The sequence below is a fragment of the Saccopteryx leptura genome, chromosome 6 (assembly GCF_036850995.1).
Source record: "Saccopteryx leptura isolate mSacLep1 chromosome 6, mSacLep1_pri_phased_curated, whole genome shotgun sequence".
Lineage (NCBI taxonomy): Eukaryota > Metazoa > Chordata > Mammalia > Chiroptera > Emballonuridae > Saccopteryx > Saccopteryx leptura.
The window spans coordinates 92,542,850-92,560,456 of record NC_089508.1 but is presented as its reverse complement, the minus strand read 5'-3'; the positions used below and the strand labels follow the sequence as shown (position 1 = coordinate 92,560,456).

General features: G+C 50.7%; 2 protein-coding genes across 2 annotated transcripts; both read left to right on the top strand.

The window, feature by feature from the left end:
* Positions 1–539: 539 nt before the first annotated feature.
* Positions 540–2,595, top strand: CEBPE (CCAAT enhancer binding protein epsilon). Its single transcript, XM_066342271.1, has 2 exons — positions 540–1,580; positions 2,162–2,595. The coding sequence occupies exons 1-2, from the start codon at positions 1,071–1,073 to the stop codon at positions 2,495–2,497; spliced, it is 846 nt and encodes a 281-aa protein (XP_066198368.1). The 5' UTR covers positions 540–1,070; the 3' UTR covers positions 2,498–2,595.
* Positions 2,596–12,900: 10,305 nt separating this feature from the next.
* On the top strand, positions 12,901–17,477 carry CIROP (ciliated left-right organizer metallopeptidase). The gene is made up of 14 exons (XM_066344378.1): positions 12,901–13,198; positions 13,332–13,416; positions 13,504–13,555; positions 13,849–13,992; positions 14,253–14,378; positions 14,572–14,656; positions 14,790–14,935; positions 15,012–15,186; positions 15,368–15,437; positions 15,515–15,611; positions 15,708–15,980; positions 16,190–16,419; positions 16,598–16,774; positions 17,270–17,477. The coding sequence occupies exons 1-14, from the start codon at positions 12,901–12,903 to the stop codon at positions 17,475–17,477; spliced, it is 2,166 nt and encodes a 721-aa protein (XP_066200475.1).
* The last annotated feature ends 130 nt before the right edge of the window (positions 17,478–17,607 follow it).

Sequence of the window (17,607 nt, the reverse complement as noted above, 5' to 3'; positions counted from 1 at the left end):
GTACCCGAGCCCTGTGGCCAGGGCACAGGAAATGGGGTAGAGCCTCAGGACCAGAGCAGGGCAGAGTTCCAGCCTGAGGCTCTGGCAGCACAGGGCAGCTGAAAGAAAGAGGCTCTGGAGCCACCAGAGGAGTGTGACAGTCAGTTCTTGGGGCAGCAACCTACCTGGGCCTGGGGCACAGGGCCCAATTCCTGACCAGGAGCCTCAGCCAAGCCCAGGCACCCAGGGCCAGTGCCAGTGCCAGGCTGCTAAAGCTAACCAGGCTGGAAACATGAGGATTTGGGCTATTGTAAGACCTTGTGCAAAAACCTAGCAAATGAGTGTGTTCTGCACCAAACAGGATCCCTGGGTGTGACTTGGTCCCAGAACCTGTCACTACTTCCTAAACCCCTCAAATACTGGCTGGCCTGCACCCAGGAGAATGCCCTGGGAGGTGGGGCTACAAAAGGAACTGACTACTGCTGGGGGTGGGTGGAGCCCAGCTCTCTGGGGGACTAGAGAGGTATGTCAAGGGAGGAGCTCGGCCCAAGCTGGGGGTCGGCACTGGAGGAGGATGTTCTCTGTTTATTCTGGCTTGGCACCTCATTCTGCACAGAACTTTTTGGAAGTCAAAGGGAAGAGGACACTCAGAAGGGGGGTGCTGCCCTCAGCAAGGACTCTGGAATCCCCTGGACTCGAGACTGGAGAGGCGTTCCCAGGAGCATCAGCCCCTGAGCAGCTCAGAACTCTGGCTTAGACCCTGAGGAAAGAGTGCCCCCACTGCTAAATAGGCTGAGGGCCCTATTTCTCTAAGGCCAGCATCCCTCCCTTGGCGTGCGCCCTGCCCCTCCCTGAGTCACCTCAGGGAGAGAGGGGAAAAAAGGGAAGAGAAAAGCTGCATTGACTAGAGGAAGGAAAAGGAAGCAGCAGAGCAGGGAGGAGAGAGGCCAGGCAGGAGTGGGTGACAGAGAAGACCGAGAGGGCAAATCTAGGGCAAATCTAGGGCAGGGGGAGATCGAGAAAGGGCAGGCTGATCATCTCAAGGGCGCCCCAAGCACTCGGGGGCGGGGAGCCCAGGGGGCGGACCAGCCATGTCCCACGGGACCTACTACGAGTGTGAGCCCCGGGCTGGCCAGCAGCCACTCGAGTTCTCAGGAGCCCGAGCAGGGCCTGGGGAGCTGGCGGACATGTGTGAGCACGAGGCCTCCATTGACCTCTCTGCCTACATCGAGTCCGGGGAAGAGCAGCTCCTCTCCGACTTCTTCGCCGTGAAGCCAGCACCAGAGACCCGAGGCCTCAAGGGCGCAGGAACGCCTGCCTTCTCCCACTACCTGCCACCCGACCCGCGGCCCTTTGCCTACCCCCCACATACCTTTGGCCCGGATAGGAAGGCGTTGGGACCTGGCATCTACAGCAGCCCGGGGAGCTACGACCCCAGGGCCGTGGCTGTGAAGGAGGAGCCTCGGGCGCCCGAAGGCAGCCGGGGGGCCAGCCGCAGTGGCTACAATCCTTTGCAGTACCAAGTGGCACACTGTGGGCAGACGGCCATGCACTTGCCCCCCGCCCTGGCAGCACCCAGCCAGCCCCTACGTGTCCTCAAGGTAAGAGCAGGTCAGTTCTCCTTGCCTTCTAGGGCCTGGAGAGAGGCCGATGTGGATGGGGGAACTCGGAGCTTCCTGCTTACATTCTTAACGGGTCTGGGTTTGGGGTTGCTTTATGAAACTGACCCATCCCAAAGCCCTCTGCACCCAACATGACCCTGCTTTCCTTCTGTGAACTCACTCCTACCTTGAACCCCACTGTATCCTGCCGTCCCTGTGGCCAGCTGACCTGCCCTGACCTCAAGCCTCCACCAGCTTTTCCGCTGCCCACCTCCTCCTGTGTCTGTGCCACCTGCTTCTGGAAGAGGAAATGCTTGCTGATCATAGAACTGGAGAATAAAGATAGATTGAAGCAAAGTGTCTTCAGTGAGTGTGGGAGCATGAGAGTTTTAGACAGAGAAGGGACCCCGTGCATCTAGCAGGGTGAAGGCTGCTCTGACTGGCAGCCAGAAGCTGGCTCCCTCTGGATCCCACACCCCTCTGGGGTCCAAGGGTTCTTTGGCTGCCGGCATTCCTGCCCTGCCTCCACTCTGCTTCCTGGCCAGCCCTCACCCCATGTCCCTCTGCGCTTTACTCCCCAGGCCCCTTTGGCTGCTGCTGCACCTCCCTGCAGCCCCCTTCTCAAGGCGCCCTCTCCAGCTGGCCCCTCGCACAAGGGCAAGAAGGCGGTGAACAAAGACAGCCTGGAGTACCGGCTGCGCCGGGAGCGGAACAACATTGCTGTGCGCAAGAGTCGGGACAAGGCCAAGAGGCGCATTCTGGAGACGCAGCAGAAGGTGCTGGAGTACATGGCAGAGAACGAGCGCCTCCGCAGCCGCGTGGACCAGCTGACCCAGGAGCTGGACACCCTTCGCAACCTCTTCCGCCAGATCCCTGAGGCTGCCAACCTCATCAAGGGCGTAGGGAGCTGCAGCTGAGCCCGGCTGGCAGACTGTGGCCACCGCCCCTCGCCCAGCCTGACCCTAGGGATCCTCACCCTGCTGGGGTCCTAGAGCGCCCCACTGGCCAAACCTGAGACATAGACCATGGACAGACTGCAGGGCAGCGGGTGGCAAGGGAGGAGGGCAAGCCTCGTCTTTTTTATTCTGTAGCTGAATAAAATTGCACTATGACTTGGTACTGGGGTTGTATAATAGGCCTGGGCCTGTATGAGTGTGTGTTTGCATGTGTGGTACAGCCATGTAAAAGGAAAGACACAAACCGAGCTGTAACATGTGCCTAGGAATGCAGTGACTATGTGGCTAGTTCTGCATACCTCTGATTCCATGCCCAAATGAATATTCCCGGATATTCAGAAGACATACTGCCCACAGCTCTCCTCCAAGGTAGCCAGACCATGTGTCTGTCACTCTGTTCTTCTCCCCCTTCTCCCTGTAACCAATTCTGTCTTCTAGACACTGAAGTCACCCTCCTGCCACCCCACAGGACCTGGACAAGCCTCTGTTTACTGCCCTAACATAGCTCTGTAGCTTGGAGGGAAGTCTAGCATTACCCAGTCCCCGCTGACCCCAGCCCTGCTCTCTCTCACCTTGAGTTATCATCTGGGAGCTCCTGCCCCAGGTGACCAAGGGAAAATTCCAGATGATTGTCATATTTGTGAAGCTGTAGCTCTTGATCAGGATTCAATCCCTTCTCTCCACATCCACAGCTTCTGTCGACCAGATTGACATGCCCCCTGACTCCCTCCCACCTACTCCTATCTTCATCCCTCTCCTTGGGGCCTTAACACATGAGCGTCTGAGTATTTGGGGGATGAGTCAGCTGGGAAAGACTGTATAGGAGAATATTGGTAAAGAGGATGACACCGGCCCTGGCCGGTTGGCTCAGCGGTAAAACGTCGGCCTGGCGTGTGGGGGACCCGGGTTCGATTCCCGGCCAGGGCACATAGGAGAAGCGCCCATTTGCTTCTCCAACCCCCCCCCCCCACTCCTTCCTCTCTGTCTCCCTCTTCCCCTCCCGCAGCCAAGGCTCCATTGGAGCAAAGATGGCCGGGCGGGCGCTGGGGATGGCTCCTTGGCCTCTGCCCCAGGTGCTAGAGTGGCTCTGGTCGCAGCAGAGTGACGCCCCGGAGGGGCAGAGCATCGCCCCCTGGTGGGCAGAGAATTGCCCCAGGTGGGCGTGCCGGGTGGATCCCCCGGTCGGGCGCATGCGGGAGTCTGTCTGACTGTCTCTCCCCGTTTCCCGCTTCAGAAAATTAAAAAAAAAAAAAAAAAAGAGGATGACACCCCCGCCTGTGCCAGTGAAACCCCATGGCCAAAGCATTTTCTTTTTCATAGAACTCTCACCTAAGAAGCACAATAGTACAGTGCTTGAAAGCCTCAGTTTGAATCTCCCTCTGTTGCTTACTAGCTGTGTGAACTCCAGCCAGTTACATGGCTGCAGTTTTCTCATCTGCAAATGGGAGTAGTGCTAGCCCCCACCCCATAGTGCTGTATGGTCATAGATAAACAGGGCCTGGAACAGGGTCAGTGTGAATAGTAGTCATTACTCCATTTTGCTAGACCTGAAAGGACCTCAAAGATCTCATCTAAACTTCTCATTTTGCAGGTGAGGAAACTCAGGCCTCAGAGAGGGGAAGGGACTTACTCAGAATCACGCAATTGGTTAGAGGCAGAACCAAAATTAACTCCATAAAAATCTCAGATCAAAAGAGGTGCTGGAAGGCCCTGGCCAGCTAGTTCAGCTGGTTAGAGCATCGTCCCAAAGCACCAAGGTTGCGGGTTCCATCCTTGGTCAGGGCATATATGGGACGTGACCAATGAATGAACAACTAAGTGGAACAACAAATGAACGCTTCTCTCTCTCCTTTCTATCTCTTTCTCTCTCTCTCTTCCTCTCTCTGTCTCTATAAAATCAATCAATAAATTTAAAAAAAAAAAAAAAAGAGAGAGAGAGAGAGAGAGATGTTGGAAAAAATCTTCAAGAGATCATCCAGCCTGACCAGGCGGTGGCGCAGTGAATAGAGCTTCGGACTGGGATGTGGAGGACCCAGGTTCGAGACCCCGAGGTCATCAGCTTCAGCGCGGGCTTATCTGGTTTGAGAAAAAGCTGACCAGCTTGGACCCAAGGTCGCTGGCTCAAGCACGGGGTTACTCGGTCTGCTGAAGGCCCGTGGTGGAGGCACATATGAGAAAGCAATCAATGAACAACTAAGGTGTTGCAACACGCAGTGAAAAAGTAATGATTGATGCTTCTCATCTCTCTTCGTTCCTGTCTGTCTGTCCCTGTCTATCCCTCTCTCCGACTCACTCTCTGTCTCTGTAAAAAAAAAAAAAAAAAAGAGAGAGAGATTATCCAGTGGGCTTTGCCCTCAGAGAAGCAAGATGTGTGAACCACATTTTATAGATAAAGCAGTTGAGGGGATAAGAGACATTCTCCTGAAGCTGTCTCAGCACAGAGCACCTGTCTCTCCACTCTGAGCTCACAACTCCCCTCACAGGTAGACAGCACAGGGCAGGGCACTGAATGTCATTCATAAGTGATCAGGAATGCCCAACAAGAAGAGAGACACAATACAGGCTAGAGTCTCTCCTTGACCAGTGATTTTCAACCCTTTTACACTTGGTGACTGGTGAAAACAGAATTATTTCAGGGACCACTAAAACAGAAATTACCTTGAACATAAGTGAATTTGACTAAGCTAGTTGGGTCTATAATCTTTATATAAGAGGTGGTTAACTCTTTCACAGACTAGCATGAAATTTCTGTCGGACTAGTCCATGGACTGGCAGTTGAAAAACATTGTCCTAGACCACCAATGACTTGAGAAATGCTGAGAAAGCCTGAGTTAGACATCAAGGAATAATTTTCTAAGAGGCAGAGAGACTGGGGTCTAGATCCTCCCTGTTATCTCTCTCTCTCCACATCCCCAGTGTCAGAGCCTTCCCATATCTTGGGCATTTGTGTGCACCATGCCTGTTTTACCCAGGATTTATCACCCTCCTGCTTTTGCCTTGGTGTCTCTAGGGCACCATCTCTCCAATGTCTCCACTTTGGATCCCCTGTCCCAGATCTGGTTTGGGCAGACAGAACTGAGCCTCACCCCCCAGAGCCACTTGAGTTTGGAAGGGGGAGGTGCCAGTTTCTGTGGATGCCTGGGAGAATCCTGCACCTTCCTTCTCAGCCCAGGGGATGGGTTGCATAAGGGGGTTTGTACAGAACATACTGAGTGACTCAACCTCCGGATTTCCTCCTCCCAGCTCAAGACCACTGTCCCTTGACTTATTTTCAGGGTTCTGGGTAATGGGACCTGGGTTGCTTCAGCCTCAACCCCAGGCTTCTTTCCCACAGCTCTGAATTGTGTCTCCTCCCAGCCCCTACCACCCCAGTGGCTCCTCATGACAAGTAGCTGGCACCAGGACTGGAGACGAGCCACAGCCCCGCTGGGAGAAAAGGGCACAGCTGGCCCCAGTGTGATGTGGAATGGTGAGCACACCCCAGTCCTCTGTGGCAGATCATATCAAGGGGATATGGCAGGTAACCAGATGTCCCACTCTTTGGATGAGGTTTTTAACCTGACTTCAACTGGTTTGGGCCAAAGTAAGTTATTTGACAAGTATTTGTTGAGCATCATTCTTGTGCAGGCCCTTGCAAGGTGCCCAGAATGCTGGTGACTTAGTGGCGACTAAGACAAGCCCAGCTCTTAGCTGAAAGGGCAGAAAGAAAAAGGCAACAAACCAGTGTGCTAAGTGTCTTCCTCTGCCTTTCCTTGGTCATCCTGCCTGTGCCAGGTGGGACAGGAGAGTGGAGTTAGGTGCTTGTCCCCAACCCTTCCCTGACAGGACAGGTACTTTCCACGTGACCACTGCTGTAATGACCTGGGGTGATACATAATGACCCTGCTGCCACCAGTCCCACTTCACCACCCCTTGCTGTGTTCCCTTAATCCTGTTCACTCACACTTCTCTAAAGCATCTTCGTTAAATTTATTGATTACTTACTCTATTTGAATATACTTATTGGAGAAACCAAATAAACAGGCAGGTGAGGAGGCTTCTTTAATTTCAGTAGTCAAGAAACGTCCCTCTGAGGAGGTGACATTTAAGTCAAAACCAAAAAAAAAATTTCAAGAAGGAGGCAGATATGCCAAACTGGGGGGAAGAATGAGCAGAGGAGAGAACAAACACCAAGGCCCGAATGTGTCCGGGTGATTCAGAAAAAGAAAGGAAGTCAGGGAAGCCCGTGGAATGGAGAGCAGGAAGAAAGGATAAAGGAGAAAACCACCCGCCTCCCTCCAGAAGGGAGTCCAATGACACTCTTCTCATTCCCATTGCTGCGGTGGGTCACAGTCCCCAAAAAGCTGGAGTGGGATGAAGAGCAGGAATCTCTGTTCCCACTGAAGACAAGGCAGACGACAGGGAGGAGGAGCCTCTGGGAAGGGAGGGCAGTGCTTGGGTAAAGGCTCAGGGCCTGGAACTCAGTAATTTGGGAAAACCAGCAAATCAAGGTGCAAAAAGTACACACAGCATTCCTATTGCATTCGAACCCACAGCTCAGACCCACTTTTCTTTCATGAACAAAATTGGGGAGCAGGATCAGTGTCCTGAGCTAAGAGAAAGGATCACAGGCCCCAGGGAAGCTGCCCAGGAGAAGAGGGGGAAGCTGCCTAAGGTGAGCCCGCCAAGGTCAGTCGCGGTGGAGTCTGCTTGTGAAAGCTGCTCCCCCTGCTCCTTGCACACCTCCCCACCCCATCCCCCATGATTGCCACACGCCCGGGCCCCCAGGGCCCCCATCCCAGTGTTGCAAGATCCCGGTTGGGGTTGTGGGGGTGGAAAAGGGCCTCTTCACCGCCACCCCTTACCCTGCCCCAAGCCAGTGAGGGGTCTGTGGGATGGAGGGGACTGCATAGGGATGCTGAGGCAACAAGAGCCAGGGCTGGCTGAGGGCCTGTACCCCTCCTCTCCCACGGGCCAGTCAGCTCCCGGCTCCCTCACCGGCCCCCAGCAGGGAGACCTTTCTCTTCTCTCAGTACTCAGCCTAGACTGCTCCAAAGGGGAACGGTCCATCTGGACAGGACCCCTGGCTGGCCACTGTCACCTGCTCCTATAAGCAGGCCTGGCCTGGCCTCAGAAAAATCTCTAGTGGCACATAAAAAGTTCCCCAAGGCTAACTCATTGGGAGATGGTGGGTATTTTCAGAGGAAAATTCCTGCAACTGATCACCAATTCTGAATTTAGGGAGCACCAGAGGTATACTAGGACTTGGGCAAAGGAAAGCTTCCTAATAGGGAGAAACCCACCTATAGAGCCTCCCCCTTCTCTTATAGAAACAGAGATCTGAGGTAGCGAGAAGCAAGCCATACATAGATTGGGTCCATTCCCCACACTCCACAAGCCAAGCTTCACCCCGAACCAAGCCCCAAACTGTCCAACCCGCTGCCCCCACACCTAGCACTGTCACCCCTGGGCAGCCCATCCAGCCCTGCTGCAATCCGGACGGTTTGCAAAACGCCTGCTAGCTCCCGCTTTGTCACTATCTGAGGTTAGGACTGTACTCAGGAGATAAGCCCAGGCCCCACCCACCTGTCCCGAGTGAGACTGCTGGCCTGCTGCAATCGGGATGGTTTGCAAAACCCCTGCTGGCTCTAGCTCTGTCACCATTTGAGGTTAGGGCTGCACCCCAAGATAAAGTCTAGCTCCACCCACCAGCTCTGCCTTCAAACATCGCAAACCAAGAGACAGAGCTCCTGGGTGGTCCACTCAGGGTCTGGAAGCCTTATTCAGGCTGGAGTAAGGGGAAGACCTATGGTCCTCTCCTCACTTTTCCCTTCTATCCCTAGCTTCCCCTTTGTTCATTGTCCTCATCACTGTCCTCTCCTCTTGCTCTCCATCTACTCTCCACATCTTCCATCCTCCATCCTCATCTTCCCTCCTCTCTCAGCTCTCTCCTTCCTTCTCATTAAAGTCATCCATTCATTCATTCGCTCAAAAAATACTTGATAACACTTGCTCCATCCAGGCACTTTGTTTGTTTTGGGAGCTCCAGATAAACAAGGAAGCCAGTCCTGCCTTTGTGGGGCTTACAGTTCATGAGGGGGACAGAAAAACAGAATCTCACAAATAAATATGAAACTCTAAATTGTGGACAGTGCTATGTGGCAAAAGTAAAAAGTAACTGTGACAGATATTTACAAGGGCACTTGGTTTAAATATGTTAGAAAAGGCTTCTTTGAGGAAGTAACATATAAGCAGGTATCTAAGAGTTAAGTAGGAGTCAGTCTGGCAAAAAGTGGGGTTTCCAGCAAAATGAAGTACGTATATATATGCAAAGGCCTTAAGCTTCAGGTCCTTTTCAGTCACTGACAGAGGCAGGCAAACTAGACTGAGGGGGTAGGAGATGAGGTCAGAGAGAAACTAAGACCACATCTCGCTCCAAGAGATGGAATCCAGAGAACCAGAGAGAGAAAGCACCTTCCAAAGGAAGAGAAGATTTCTTCTCCTAAGGAGAAAGAAGAGATAGCAGCGGACACAAACAGGAATACGGATAGGTTTGCAGCAGGCTGAGGCTCACATTTATTTCACCATGAAAGAAGAGGTGACTGCAAGTGACTGAGCAGGAGCCTCAGAGAAGGAGGCTTGAAGGTATAAAATCTTAGTTGCTAAGGTGGAAGAGGAAGCTGATTGCTGAGATTTCTGACTTGGGAGCACCCAATTGAAATAGATGATGACAGCCTGACCAGGTGGTGGCACAGTGGATAGAGTGTCGAACTGGGATGCCGAGGACCCAGGTTCGAGGCTCCGAGGTTGCCGGCTTGAGCGCGGGCTCATCTGGTTTGAGCAAAGCTCACCAGCTTGGACCCAAGGTCGCTGGCTCGAGCAAGGGGTTACTCCGTCTGCTGAAGGCCCACAGTCAAGGCACATATGAGAAAGCAATCAATGAACAACTAAGGTGTCACAACAAAAAACTGATGATTAATGCTGCTCATCTCTCTCCATTCCTGTCTGTCTGTCCCTATCTATCCTTCTCTCTGACTCTTTCTCTGTCTCTGTAAAAAGAAAAAAAAAGAAAGAAAAGAAATAGATGATGGCAAATATAGAGTGACAGCAGTCTGAGCTCTGGGGGGATTTCCTTCTGTGGTCCTTAGCTGCTCAGCAGCAATTGGGCCTACCCAGGGAGGCAGGGTGGTCAGGACAGACTGCGAAGGGGAGCTGAAGGCACTTACAAAAGAGGGATTTAGTGGTGAGCCTGGAACCTAAGGCAGACAAGGAGAGATGAAAAGACAAGAAGGGCCAGTGGTTCTTCAATAAGTTCACAGAACAGCTGCAGTGAGCCAACTTGAGCAAACAAACTATAAGGACAGGAGATCATATCAGAGAGTGGGGTGTTTGATTCAGTTATTTCATAGGTGCTACAGTTTCTGGTGATAAGGCTCTGGGCATGACTCTGGGAGTGGCTTGCTAAGGTGGAATGGAGAAGAGTGTTAGAGATAAAAGGGTGAAGGAACTGAGAGATCAGCGTGCTGGATGAAGCAGCTATATGAATGATATACCACTTAGGAAAACTGCTCTGCTTGGCCCACCTCCTCTCCACCTTCATGTCATCTCTTTCACCTCCACCCCTTCCTCATCAATACCTCTTCTCCTCATCCCTAACTTTCTATCTCCATGTTCTTTCTCACCTTTATCCCCATACTCTCTTACTCCCGTTCTCCTAACGCCACCCTCTCGTCATAGCCTTCATCCTCTCCTTACCCACGATCCCTCATCTTCACCTTTTCTCCTCAGCCTCACCTTTCTCCTGTTTCTTTCATCACATCTTTATTTCTCCTCCAGGATATGCACTGAGAAGCACTATTGCATAATGGGTTAAAGACTAACTATGGGGGTTCAAATCCCATATTTTACCAACTACACATGTTGACTGATTTTGCTGTGCCTCCGTTGTAAATTTGGGACAATAATAATACCTATCTTGTAACATTGCTGAAAGGATTACATGGAACAATCTTTGGGCACAAAGAAAGTGCTCAATAAAATGATTACTATCCTCACCCTCTCCTTACCTCCTTGCTCTAACCTCACTTTCACCTCTCACCTCCACTACCCCTCTGCACCTACTTCATATCTCTTCAAACAGGCAGAGATGAACTTGAATCAGCCGTCCACATTTTAGCAAGGAAGCAAGCACACACAGAAAAATAAATGTCAGGAGAGTACAATCAAAGATATGAAAGAAATGTGATTGAGGAACAGAGGATATGCAAACTAACGCAGCCTGAGGACTAAAGTCTCAACAAGCAGATAAGCTCTCAGCTGGATCTTGAAAGATGGGGAAGAATTTGCCAAGTAAATGCATGAGAGAGGTATTCTAGCAGAAAAAGCATGAGGTGTTTCTTGGGCTTCCTCTGTGGGAAGGTATGAAGTTCTGCAAGTGTGTGTGAAATTAAGGTGAACCCTACTCTGGAGAGGCACGCCCTCCTCAGTATGGCCTCAAGGGGGCAGCAAAACATTAGGAGCAGCTGCAGGCGGGAGCCAGAGAACCTGAACAGAGCCACACACACACTTTGGATCCATCACCCAAATCCTGACCCAGACGTTCTGTTCCCTGATTGCCCGTCCCAGTCAGGAGAGAAAAAGGCTTCCAACACTTGGAGAAAAAGACTAATTTTGTCATAGAGAAAGAAGAAGCCCTGGCCGAATAGCTCAATTGGTTAGAGCATCATCCCAAAGCGCAGAGATTGCCAGTTTGATCCCTGGTCAGGGCATATACAGGAGTAGATCGATGTTCCTGTCTCTCTCTACTTCTTTCTCTAAAATCAATATAAAAAACATTAAAAAAGAAAGAAAGAACAAGAATCCTCTAAAGAGTTAGTTGTACACATGTTGATGAAAACAGAATTATTTCTCCACTGAGTTAAAATGTCTGTAGAACATGCACGCTTTACTCGACTTCGTTTTTACCATGAGCCAGACATTGTTCTCAGCACTTGACAAATCTCATCCCTCAGAACAACCCTGTCAGGCAAGTACAATCATCCCCATTTTTGCAAGTGGAGAAACTGAGGCACTTGGCCAAAGTGACATAGATAGAAAGTGGCAGCATTGGTTTGGCTCAAGTTGTAATGGATAGTGCCAGCCACTGGTCTGGAGTGTAAAAGTATAAAATTCAGCTTCCTTAGTCTCGTTTGTCACTAATTAGCTATGTTGCCTAACGTCACTGGTCACTGCACCCCTGACCTGCTTCGAAAGTTAAATAATAGTATTCGGTTTGTTCACAAGCTAAAGACTAAGCCGTCTGGGCTATGTTGAGTGCTGTGGATATAAAGCCATCCAGGAAGCAGGCCCACCTTGAACGAGTGCAGGAAGTGGAGGGAGAGCCACTAAGCCAACAATTATAAAAGAAGATGACAAGTGTTCTGTTAGGAGCAGGAAGGAGAGATCGCCTCCCCCTCTGGCAGGTGTGGAATTTGGGCTGGAGGTGTTAAGAAACGCTTCCAAGAGTAATTACAGGGGAGGTAGGAATGAGCCAGGCAGGCAGGGAAGGAGGAGTGTCCAGGCAGAGTCAACAGGATATGAAGGCACAGCATAAGCAAAGAAAACACAGGGAGTTCCAAGAGTTCAGTAAGGACATCTTAGAACATCTTCCATTACTGCCCATCCTAAGAGTTTACTTTCCCTCCTGGCATGCCTATAAGTGGCTTCTGTGAAGCTTCACAGAGCTAACACAATAGCCTTTCATTTGGAGGTGTCAGTCAACCAACATGTATTTGTTGAATACCTACTAAGTTCCCTACACAGATGGAGGAGATGCATAAACGTCTGGCAGTTTAGAGTCTCCCAGCTCTGACATGGGACTAGTGAAGTGCAGGAGTCCTGTTTGCCCATCTCCATGAGTCAGGCACCTAAGCAAAGATGTCCCACTACACACACACACACACACACACACAGGCACCTAAGAAGCAAAGATGTCCCACTACACACACACACACACACACACACACACACACACACACACTCAGAATGGCAGGGGAGTTAGGATGAGAGAAGGAAGCAGGTTAGGTGAGTTCCTTCGTAGATTGGGCAGGTTCCTCTTTGGAAAGGTCAGTGTAGCCCTTAGGAATAATATTGCCCCTCCCCCAGTTCCCCACCTCTGCCCACCCCCCTTCCCCAGGAGGAGGCAGTTTTGGCCCTTGTGGTTCATATCCGATCTCCTGGCAGGAACTGTAGATTTAGTCAACAACACTCCAATCTTGAGAAAATAAGCAGAAGTGGTAGAGGGGCTATGTAAAGAGCTGGTGAAGAAAGAAAAGCCAGAAGTAAGTGAGGCAGGGAAGAAAGGAACACAGACAGCATCCAGGGCAGGCTATGGAAGACGCTTGAAGATGTTGCAGCTGCTGCTACTCCTGGGGGCTGCCACAAGCAGATGTCTACATGATGAGACACAGAAGTCTGTGAACCTTCTCAGGCCCCTTTTCTCCCAACTTCCCTCAAACTTCCGCTCTTCCTCCCTCACACTCTCTGGCTCTCGTGATCCTCAACCCCTCCGAATCCAAAGCTGCTATATAAGAGACCCTGTGTCAGACGGAGCTTGGGATCCTGAGGGAGATGGGATGCGTAGGGAATCCCGAGCCCTGGCCGCAATGAGAGAGGCTGCTCAGCGACTCCAGGGTGTCCTAGCAGGTGAGTGGGCAAACAGGTGTCAGGGAGGGCTGAGGAACAGATTGATCTGAGGAAAAGACCATCAGAGAAGGAGAACTGGAACTCTTAAGACACTGAGGTGGGATGAACCTCTTGTCTTGTTAAGTGCCTCCAGTGCAAGGAGCCCTGCTTCTGAGCAGAGACCCTGCACAGTACTGCCACGCTGTCTGGGGAGAGCCAGATACTCCAAACTACCACAGGTGAGTTCATGTCATTGTGAGTATACACAATACCTCTTCAGGGGTACTCAGAAATGTCTCCAGCTCATCTACCTTTATTCTTGGCAGGTGCAGCCTCTTGAACCCAGGATACAAAGGAGAGAGCTGCCTAGGAGCAAAGGTGAGAGCACCTTTTCAGATTTGGAGATAAGAAAATCTCTAGCCTACCTAGATCTCTCCAAGACCACCAGCATTGGAATTACATAATGTGCTTCTTAACACAGATTCCTGAGCCCCTCCCCCTGGCAATTTATTAAGTCAGAGCTTTGGGGTGAGGTGGGGGCGGTAGAACTCCCTATTCTAACCAGCTGCCTAGATGATAGAGACTCTGCCATTCACTCCTAGTACTGTTTCCTATTGTCCTATCTTCCAGCCTCTCTGCTAATCTAGATGCCACATTTCACTCCCTGCCAGATCCCTGACGCCCATCTCCGTGGCTATGCCTTGTGGCCAGAGCAGGGTCCCCCACAACTAGTCCAGCCAGATGGGCCTGGGGTTCAAAACACTGATTTTCTCCTATATGTGCGGGTCGCCCACACGTCCAAGTGCCACCGAGAGGTGAGGCTCAAATCAAATCCCCTTTCCCTACTCTGTCTCTCTTAATTTTAAATATTATGAGGGGTAAGGAGAATAAAAGCAGTTTTTATTAAATTGTGCTTATTTGGGATAACTTGCATCATGCCGATGAAGTTTGGGTGGAGATTAAAAACCCTCTCTAAGCCATCCCTTGGTACTACTGGACCTCCATTTTCTGGAAGATTTATTGTCACCCCACTTCTCTCCTTTCCACCCCTACGTTGTCCTGACCCGGTCCACAGCCCTCTCTCATTGCCTATGCTGCCTGCTGCCAACTGGACTCAGAAGACAGACCCCTTGCTGGTACCATTGTCTACTGTGCCCAACATCTCACCAGCCCCCGCATCACCCATAGCGACATCGTCACGGTGACTGCTGCGTAATGACAGGTTGAGGGAGGTGGGACAGGTCACTCAGCTTCCCATAAAGTGGAAGAACCTACTAAGGATGGAATAGAAGGTGTCTCAAGTTCTAAGAAGTGATGGGCAGAAGGGCTATAAAGTGGCTGGTAAATCCTGCTGCAAATTGAGTCCTCCTTACTTTGCTGTCATTTGTCCTTAGGCCACACTACATGAATTGCTCCATGCCCTGGGTTTCTCTGGACAGCTTTTCAAGAAGTGGTGGGATTGCCCATCAGGACCGAATGGTAAATGACAGGGATGAGGAAGAGGTCTTCCCACAATGTCAACGGCGGGAATCACTACTATCTCATGAACTTACTCCTTCCAGTTCGACCTCACCCTTCCTAAGTTTTACTCTTCTCACCTTTCTGTACTCAGTTAGAGAGAACTGTTCTACAAGACAACAAGTGACAAGGCGAGATGAGTGGGGACAGCTGCTTCTAACCACCCCAACTGTTAGCCACAGCCTGGCCAAACACTTGGGAGTGCTAGGGGTTCCACTAGGCGTCCCCTTGGAAGAAGAGGTGAGAATAAGAACACCTTGGGGTGATGGAAGGAAGAGGGAGTAGTAGCCAGGTGGCAACTAGTTTCCTTTTACAGCAGGGCCCTTTGTCTTCACACTGGGAGGCCCGACTACTCCAAGGCTCTATAATGACTGCTACCTTTGATGGTGCCCAGCGTACTCGACTAGACCCAATCACTCTTGCTGCCTTCAAAGACTCAGGCTGGTACCAAGTCAACCACAGTGCTGCAGAGAAGCTGTTGTGGGGCCAGGGTGAGAAATAAGGAAGATTATAGAGGGGCACACATGACTGAAGTCAGCTCAGGGCAAGTGAGAGAGAGGCTGGACAGGGTTATCTGCTAAGATGTAATGGAAGCTATAAGCATAGCTAGCACCAAGGGGATTGGGGATTCATTTGTTCTGAGGGTTCTTTCTCTTTCTATCGCTCAAGCAGGATCTGGCCTGGAATTTGGACTGGTGACCACATGTGGGACTGGCTCCTCAGACTTCTTCTGTACTGGCAGGTTGTGTGTGCTGAGTGGTTGTGGGGCTGTGCGGCTGTCAGTGATCCTAGTGTCACTCTACCATCCCTTCCATACAGTGGACTGGGCTGCCACTATCTGCACCTGGACAAGGGAAGCTGCTCCTCAGACCCTGTGCTGGAAGGCTGCCGCATGTACAAGCCCTTGGCCAACAGGGTGAGTAGACTCGAAAACAGAGAGTGAAACTGAGTGGGCCTGGAGAGAGTCAACTTCTAAAGCATCAAGACAAATACTTTCTGCCCTGCTCTTCAGAGTGAATGCTGGAAGAAGGAAAATGGATTCCCGCCTGGGGCAGAGAATCCCCATGGGGAGATCTACCATTCCCAGAGCCGTTGCTTCCTTGCCAACCTCACATCACAACTGCTCTCTGGGGACAAGGCCAGGCATCCCTCTCAGATCTCATATCAGGAGGAAGCGGAACTCACTGGCCGCTGCTACTTACATCAATGCACAGAGAGGGAAGCCTACATGGTACAGGTGGAGGGATCCCCCTGGGTCTCATGCCCTCCAGGAAAAGCTATTCAGGTGAGTGTCACAGGGGAAAAAGCTGTAACACCTTTGCAAAAAAAAGTTTGGAAACGCTTGTACAGTGGTACTTTCCAACCTGTTTTCTGTTTTCTACTAAGTACCCACTAAGCCTATGACTCTGATCTGGACTGTACATTTTCCTTAGGAGGAGGATTTGAGCAATTTAACTGAGGCTCTAACTATACTATTACTTGTTTTCTTTGCAGATACCTGGGTACTATGGTCTTCTATTCTGTCCTCGGGGTAGGCTATGTCAGACTAATGAAGGTACAGATGCTGTTACTTCCCCACCTATGAGTTGTTCAACCCAAGACCTATTATTGAAGCTGTCTTTAGGATTAGCTGGGCCCCTGGGCCATTCCCTGGGGAAGCAAGAACGAGAAGAATTGACTGAAGCAGTCCTACAGGCCCTGGTGAGCAGAGGAGGCACTGACAGGTACAGTTCAGACTGAGGATTTTTATGATGAGCCAGGGAGAATGCTTAACTCCTTTACTTCACAATCCCTAGAAAGTCCTCTGGAGACTTTCTGTTGATCCCACTCCTAAAACTGCACAATTTCAGAATATACTCTTCCAGGGATTGTATCTGCACTGAGATCCAAATGTCTGCTTAGGTGCTACTTCCACAGCCCCTCAATTACCACCAGTCTGGTGTTCACTGTGCATATGTGGAAGTCCCCTGGTTGCCAAGGGCCTTCGGTTGGTATGCTGCACAGGGCCCTCACCCTGACGCTCCAGAAGCCTCTAGAAGTATATTATGGAGGAGCCAACTTTACCACAGAATACAGCAAGTAAGATAATATCCCAAGTAGATATTTTTCCCAAATTCCTAGAGTCCAGATGATTGGAATTGCACTTACTAAACATCCACTCATGTCTACTGTCCCAAATAGGGTTATTTCAGAAAACAAGGATCCCCAATATAGTTACCTCAGGCCTGTCATTATGGGACACCTCTCCCCTCAAGATAGTGGAATTCCCCCATCTCTCAGACTTAGGAATCCTAGCCTCCTTCCTTTCTTAAGCACTACCTAAACACCAGTCTAACCCTCCCCTTAAGCCACTTCCCCCATTGCCAAGTGAAGTCTCTTTCCACCAAGCTAAGCTGCTGAGACTTGGATCTTGGTCTTATTCCTTTCAGGTCCTACAGTCGCTCTTGATTTCTCATTTAGCTTACTGTTTGGATTAAGTAGCGTTTTATGAGCTCTATTATAACAAAGGTAAAGCCCTTTACCTCCTAAGCCTAGGTTATTACTCCAAGCCAAATATTACTTCTGTGTTCCTAGGTTGCTGGTTACCTCGGGCCATAACCCCTCCATGACCCATCTAGGGCTGTCCATAGGGCTCTGCCTAATGCTGCTTATCCTGGTGGCCGCACTGAGAACTGTGGCCTACCGGAAACGAGCTACCCTTCAGGTGGGACCATCTGCCCCTTACCATTCACCAGAGCTCCAAAGCACAAGGGGCCCTGTTGGAGGAATAAGGGAGGTGTGATGTTATCCAGAGCATGATGGGGGCAGGACAGAGATTATTTCTTGGAAGACAATTAGAAAGGAGGTCGATCTACTGTGTATATTTAAGTTCTACTTCTTTTCATACTGGATTTACAAAGAAAAAAAAGGTA